Here is a 7,312-nt window from a genome sequence, read left to right on the forward strand (position 1 = left end):
ACCCGAACAGTCCACGGGAAGGGTCAGCGTGCTAAGTCCAAGGACCAACGTGGTGATATGTGTACTGATGGACAGCCATAGACATCCTGTGTGTGCTGATGGACACACACGGACACACACGGACACACACGGACAGCCACAGACGTCATGTGTGTGCTGGCGGACACCCACGGACGTCCTGTGTGTACTGAACAGACAGCCCACGTGGGCTAAAATCACCCGAACAGTCCACGGGAAGGTTCAGCGTACTGAGTCCAAGGACCAACGTCCTGATATGTGTACTGATGGACAGCACACAGATGTCCTGTGTGTGCTGACAGACACACACGGACAGCCACAGACGTCCTGTGTGTGCTGACGGACACACACGGACGTCCTGTGTGTGCTGACGGACACACATGGACGTCCTGTGTGTGCTGACGGACACACACGGACGTCCTGTGTGTGCTGACGGACACCCACAAACGTCCTTTGTCTACTGAACAGACAGCCCACGTGGGCCAAAATCACCGAATAGTCCACGGGAAGGGTCAGCGTGCTGAGTCCAAGAACCAACGTGCTGATACGTGTACTGATGGACAGCCACGGACGCCCTGTGTGTGCTGACGGACATACACAGACACACACGGACAGCCACAGACGTCCTTTGTGTGCTGATGGACACTACGGATGTCCTGTGTGTGCTGACGGACACCCACGAACGTGCTGTGTGTATGAACAGATAGCCCACGTGGGCCAAAATCACCCGAACAGTCCACGGAAAGGGCTAGCGTGCTGAGTACAAGGACCGACGTGCTGAGTCCAAGGACCAACGTGCTGATATGTGTACTAATGGACAGCCACAGACGTCCTGTGTGTGCTGACGGACACAGACGGACACACACGGACAGCCACGGACGTCCTGTGTGTGATGGCGGACACCCACGGACGTCCTGTGTGTACTGAACAGACAGCCCACGTTGGCCAAAATCACCCGAACAGTCCACGGGAAGGGTCAGCGTGCTGAGGCCAAGGACCAACGTGCTGATATGTGTATTGATGGACAGCCACAAACGTCCTGTGTGTGCTGACGACATACACGGACACACACGGACACAGATGGACAGCCATGGACGTCCTGTGTGTGCTGTCGAGACACCCACGGACGTCGTGTGTGTGTTGATGGACAAACCCACGGACGTCGTGTGTGTGCTGATGGACACCCACGGCGTCCTGTGTGTACTGAACACAGACGACCACGTGGGCCAAAATCACCGACAGTCCACGAGAAGGGCCAAGCGTGCTGTGTCCAAGGACCAGCGTGCTGATATGTGTACTGATGGACAGCCACGGACGTCCTGTGTGTGCTGACGGACACACACGGACACACACGGACAGCCACAGACGTCCTGTGTGTGCTGACGGACAGCCACAGACGTCATGTGTGTGCTGGCGGAAACCCACAGACGTCCTGTGTGTACTGAACAGACAGTCCTGAGTTGGTTGCACGAACTCTAAATCAAGATTTGATTGATAATATGATTTCAGATGCCGAGATTTAAGCCTTTGGATTATGCCATTCTAAATCTCTGTGGAGATAATTATCTAGAATGGGCAATGAACACTTCAGTTATCCTGAAATCATGAGGACTCGGAAGGAGTATCATTCAGGGTGATTATGCAACTAGAAGTGAAAAGTTAAGAGCCATTACAATAATGCGCCATCATCTCACTGAGGTACTGAGAAATCAGTATCTACATATTGAGAATCCTCATGACCTTTGGACAGAATTAAAGTCCAGATACACTATAGTGTTATTACCAAAGGCCAGACACGATTGGATGAGTCTCAGATACCAAGACTTTAGGTCTGTGGCCGAGTACCATTTTGCTTTGATCAGAATCGTGTACCAACTGAGACTGTGTGGTGAAGTGGTAACAGATGAGGATGTATTGTTCAAGGCATACTCCACATTCCATCCAAGAGACCTGTTATCGAAACATATCTATAGAGAAAGAGGTTTCACCACGTACAATGACCTGGTTTCTTGCCTAACGGTGATTGAGAATGACAATGTATTAAAGAGGAGTAGTGAGATGAGATACCCTGATACAAATAAGACTGATATGGATCAGAATGAATCCAAGGGAGTCGTGTCCAATATAACTCAAGGAGTGGCCGGCATGTCTTTTGACTAAGAGGGATCTCGACATTTTATTTTAAGTCCTTGACTTGTGATTTGCTTTAACCTAATTTTTATTCACGATTTTATATAATAGAACTGGTTTTGATTATATCTTGTCTGATCTTACCTGAACATGTGAATGATTCTATTGATAAAGAGTTGCCTAAAGGGCATAATACCATGTGAGAAATCGTGAATGAGTATAGTAAGCATAGTAAGAAAACTATGGCTAAGGCATTGCCTATAAGGCATTATACACACCCAATGATATGTGACCCATTGGAGTTATAAATAGTTTCCAAATAGAAACAATGGGCAAGAAGGAAACAAGTCCTCCTTCGAAATTAAAGAAAAAAAATGCCGAAGACCTTATAAGAAAGTGGTCAAGACTATACCTATGATCTCTACTGATTCAAAACTATGCTATAGATCAGTATAATGAGAGGCAAGAGCCGTGGTGACCATATTGAGATAACACCACGAAATCATACACTATATGGCATGATAGGATTAGCCATCCTAGTCTAGAACTTGATGGAAAAATTAATATTGAAAAGGCACAGAGTTATCCAGTAAAGATCTCACGTTGTGAAACATGTACACAAGGGAAACTCATTAGGTTTAATTGTCCCAAGCATCGCAAAATTATAGTATGGTCATGAGAGGGAGAGAGGATAAACCCATGATCAATACTACAAATTCGTGAAGCATGGTATAGAACCATGTTATAAACGGCTTGGCCGTGACTTGGCCGTGATTTGGCCGAATAGTGCACGCTTGGCCGCACATAGTCCATTACTCGGCCAAAGAGGCCGAAGAGACCATGAGAGACTCCAGAGGTCAACATCGGAAGTTTCTCTGTCGATGAATACAGAGTATTGTTTGAGAAATTCCAATGCGAGCTGTCGGAAACTCCCGAAGGTGTTACGACGAAGGCGTGCGAACCATTCAAGTGATTCTCCTTCCAGGTTTTCAACGAACAGGCGGCAGTAGCCGGCATCCTTTTCACCGTCCTTCAGTCTAGCTCTTCCCATCGCGATGTGGAAAGCCTGAAGGTGCTCTTTTGGATCGGCCGTACCATCGTACTTCGGTACTTTGATATTTCCCGGATCAGACACCCTCATGTCCGAAATGCGACAGGTAAAAGGGGTCTTCCGAGCTCCTTCCAGCAGTCGATCGATTTCGGGGGCAGCACTAGTAGCATGATGGATTTGAGACTTTACGGCCCTCACTTCTGCCGCAGTCTTGGTGATGTAGTCGCAAAGATCGCGGATATCCGATGTCTCGTCAGTAGATTTCCGAGCCTGTTGGCGTTTACTGCGAGTGAGCTCGGTTTGCCTTTCAACCAGCTCCTCCTGTTCGTTCCAATAGGCGATTTCTTCTTCTTCAGTCATTGGTTTTTTGAACGGGGAGCCTTCCCGAGCAGATCGGCTCCTGGTCCTTCTTGGATGTCTGTCGACGTCCTCTTCGGTGTTGTTGGAGACATCGCTAGGATCCAGGTCAATGCGTTCGGCTTCGTTATCCTCTGAGTCCTTTGCAGGGGGCGGAGGACTTTCAGGGTTCCCCTTTTCGATGGGAGATTTCTCGCTAGGGTTTTGACCGGAAGGTCGTTCCCGCGCGACTCCTGATCTGTCGAGTGGGGTAGCAAAGTTGAGCCTCTTCCCGCGGATTTTGGTGGTTCCGCGGGGACGGATTGCTTGGGTCCTTGCCGTTAAGGTTTCAACCTGTTTGGTCAAGGTATTCACGAGCTTATCCTGTTCTTCCGACCTTTTCTCATAGGTGGCGAACATCTTTTTAAACTCCTCGAGCGTCGCGGCGTTGGCTTGTGCGTTGGCCGCGGATACGTCCGCTGCTGGAGTGTGGAGATCGGTGCCGCTACCTCCGTTAAGAGGAGTCTGCACGTTATCCGCGTCGTTAATTGACATGTCTGATTGAGCGTGATGTGGCTTTTGCGGGTTAGATTGATCCGTACTCACCCTCCTTCTAGCGCCAAACTGTGGGAACCGAAATTTGCACTGTCGATTTCCGTTTAAATAAGGAAACTAGGAAAACCCTAATTTCCCAGAGGACCCGGATATCTGCTAATTACCACACGTCAAGCAATCAGAACACGAGAACAACAACGATAAAGTATAAGAAATCAAAAAAGAGAGCAAAGAAGATCTTATTCCGAATTTGCGTATGAGCGTTTACAACAAGGTATAAGCCTGGGCTCGAGATCTGTCGGCGAGATTCTTAGTTCTAGCAACCCTAAGACGGCTAAACCTAATTGAGTCGCAGCTCGAAATAACAAAAACGGAAAATTGCCTAAATTGCTCTAAGTACTAAGTTTTCTCTGAAAAAGTTCTCTCCTTATGCTCCTCGCCCAGGACTCCTTATATACTAGCTCCAAGGTCGGTTTACGCTTTTACTCTTCTGCCCTTAAGCCGTCATAGCATAAAAATGGAGATATTCCATTTTCCCGATCTTCACAATTATCTTCAAAACTTCTGTATTTATCTGCGGAAACTTGACATTTATCCTTCCTTGTGGACCAAGCGTAAACCGTGATGTGGTTTACGGGCTTTTGGTTAAGAAATCATAGGATGGGCCTCGAGTCGTGTTTTAGGTCCCTTTGGGCCGTCTTCCGACTCGACACGTTTACTACGTGTTCTTTTGATAAAGAACGAACTTTCTGCGGTTTTTAATACGCAAAGTCTGATCGATGATTTAGAATAGTGGAAAGCATGGACTGAGCTTGCTATGGTCTTCGGGAGATAGCATTTGAAGGTTTGACGAGAACGCATGGACTGGTGTCGTATCGATGTTCGGAAGACCTCGATCGCTATGCAACGACCAAACTTTGGCTCAAGCCCGGTCGCTACGTAGCGACCGAGCTTTGGCTCGAGCTCGGTCGCTACATAGCGACCGAGATGGACGAGCGCTTAGTCGCTACGTAGCGACCAAGCTTCAGCTCGAGCTTGGTCGCTACGTAGCACCCGAGCGGGATGCGCGCTCGGTCACTACGTAGAGACCGAGCTTTGGCGTGAGCTCGGTCGCTACGTAGCGACCGAGCGGGACGAGTGCTCGGTCGCTACGTAGCGACCGAGCGGGACGATTGCTCGGTCGCTATGTAGTGACCGAGCTTTGGCTCGAGCTTGGTCGCTATGTAGCGACCGAGCAGGTCGGATGTTCGGTCGCTTCGTAGTGACCGGCATCGGCTCGAACTTGGTTGCTTCGTAGCGACCGGACAGCATGTATGTGCGGTAGTTACGCAACGATTGAGCTTGGTTCGTTTGCTTTTGAATCTTCAAGGATACTTCTTCGTATTGGTTATTTTTTTACGAAAATTATATCTTTATTTTTACTATCTCTTTCGGAAATACGATCTCCGAGGATTTTCGGGTGGTAATTCCATTGCGACCGTTTTTGACCCCAACAGTGGACACCCACGGATGTCCTGTGTGTACTGAACAGACAGACCACGTGGGCCAAAATCACCCAAACAGTCCATGGGAACGGCCAGCGTTCGGAGTCCAAGGACCAACGTGCTGATATGTGTACTGATGGACAGCCACGGACGTCCTGTGTGTGCTGACGGACACAGACGGACACACACGGACACACACAGACAGCCACGGGCATCGTGTGTGTGCTGGCGGACACCCACAGACGTCCTGTGTGTACTGAACTGACAGCCCACGTGGGCCAAAATCATCCGAACAGTCCACGGGAAGGGTCCGCGTGCTGAGTCCAAGGACCAATGTGCTGATATGTGTGCTGATGGACAGCCACGAACGTCCCGTGTGTGCTGACGGACACACACGGACAGCCACGGACGTCCTGTGTGTGCTGATGGACACACACGGACGTCCTGTGTGTGCTGACGGACGCCCACGGACGTTCTGTGTGTACTGAACAGACAGCACACGTGGGCCAAAATCACCCGAACAGTCCACGGGAAGGGCCAGGGTGCTGAGTCCAAGGACCAGCGTGCTGATATGTATACTGATGAACAGCCACGGATGTCCTGTGTGTTCTGACGGACACACATGGACAGCCACAGATGTCCTGTGTGTGCTGACGGACAGCCACATATGTCTTGTGTGTGCTGACGGACAGCCCCAGACAGCCACTGACGTCCTGTGTGTGCTGGCGGACACCCACGGACGTCCTGTGTGTACTGAACAGAAAGCCCACATGCGTCAAAATTACCAAAACAGTCCACGGGAAGGGCCAGCGTGCAGAGTCCAAGGACCAACGTGCTGATATGTGTACTGATGGACAGCCACAGACGTCCTGTGTGTGCTGACGAACATACACGGACAGCCACAAACGTCATGTGTGTGCTGACGGACACACACGGACGTCCTGTGTGTGCTGAAAGACACCCACGGACGTCATGTGTGTACTGAACAGACAGCCAACGTTGGCCAAAATCACCTGAACAGTCCACGGGAAGGGCTAGTGTGCTGAGTCCAAGGACCAGCGTGCTGATATGTGCACTGATGGACAGCCACGGACGTCCTGTGTGTGCTGACGGACACACATGGACACACACGGACAGCCATGGACGTCCTGTGTGTGCTGACGGACAGCCACTGACAGCCACAGACGTCCCATGTGTGGTGGCGGACACCCACGGACGTCCTGTGTGTACTGAACAGACAGCCCACGTGGGCCAAAATCACCCAAACAGTCCATGGGAACGGCCAGCGTTCTGAGTCCAAGGACCAACGTGCTGATATGTGTACTGATGGACAGCCACGGACGTCCTGTGTGTGCTGACGGACACAGACGGACACACACGGACACACACAGACAGCCACGGACATCGTGTGTGTGCTGGCGGACACCCACAGACGTCCTGTGTGTACTGAACTGACAGCCCACGTGGGCCAAAATCATCCGAACAGTCCACGGGAAGGGTCCGCGTGCTGAGTCCAAGGACCAATGTGCTGATATGTGTGCTGATGGACAGCCACGAACGTCCCGTGTGTGCTGACGGACACACACGGACAGCCACGGACGTCCTGTGTGTGCTGATGGACACACACGGACGTCCTGTGTGTGCTGACGGACGCCCACAGACGTTCTGTGTGTACTGAACAGACAGCACACGTGGGCCAAAATCACCCGAACAGTCCACGGGAAGGGCCAGGGTGCTG

At 50.7% G+C, this 7,312-nt stretch overlaps 1 protein-coding gene across 1 annotated transcript; it reads left to right on the forward strand.

Moving 5' to 3' along the window:
• The first annotated feature begins 1,695 nt into the window (after positions 1-1,695).
• LOC117131457 lies at positions 1,696-2,178 on the forward strand. Its single transcript, XM_033283585.1, has one exon. It carries the CDS (start codon positions 1,696-1,698, stop codon positions 2,176-2,178), a length of 483 nt encoding a protein of 160 aa, XP_033139476.1.
• The last annotated feature ends 5,134 nt before the right edge of the window (positions 2,179-7,312 follow it).

Source organism: Brassica rapa, unplaced genomic scaffold (assembly GCF_000309985.2).
Source record: "Brassica rapa cultivar Chiifu-401-42 unplaced genomic scaffold, CAAS_Brap_v3.01 Scaffold0961, whole genome shotgun sequence".
In the NCBI taxonomy this organism is placed as follows: Eukaryota; Viridiplantae; Streptophyta; class Magnoliopsida; order Brassicales; family Brassicaceae; genus Brassica; species Brassica rapa.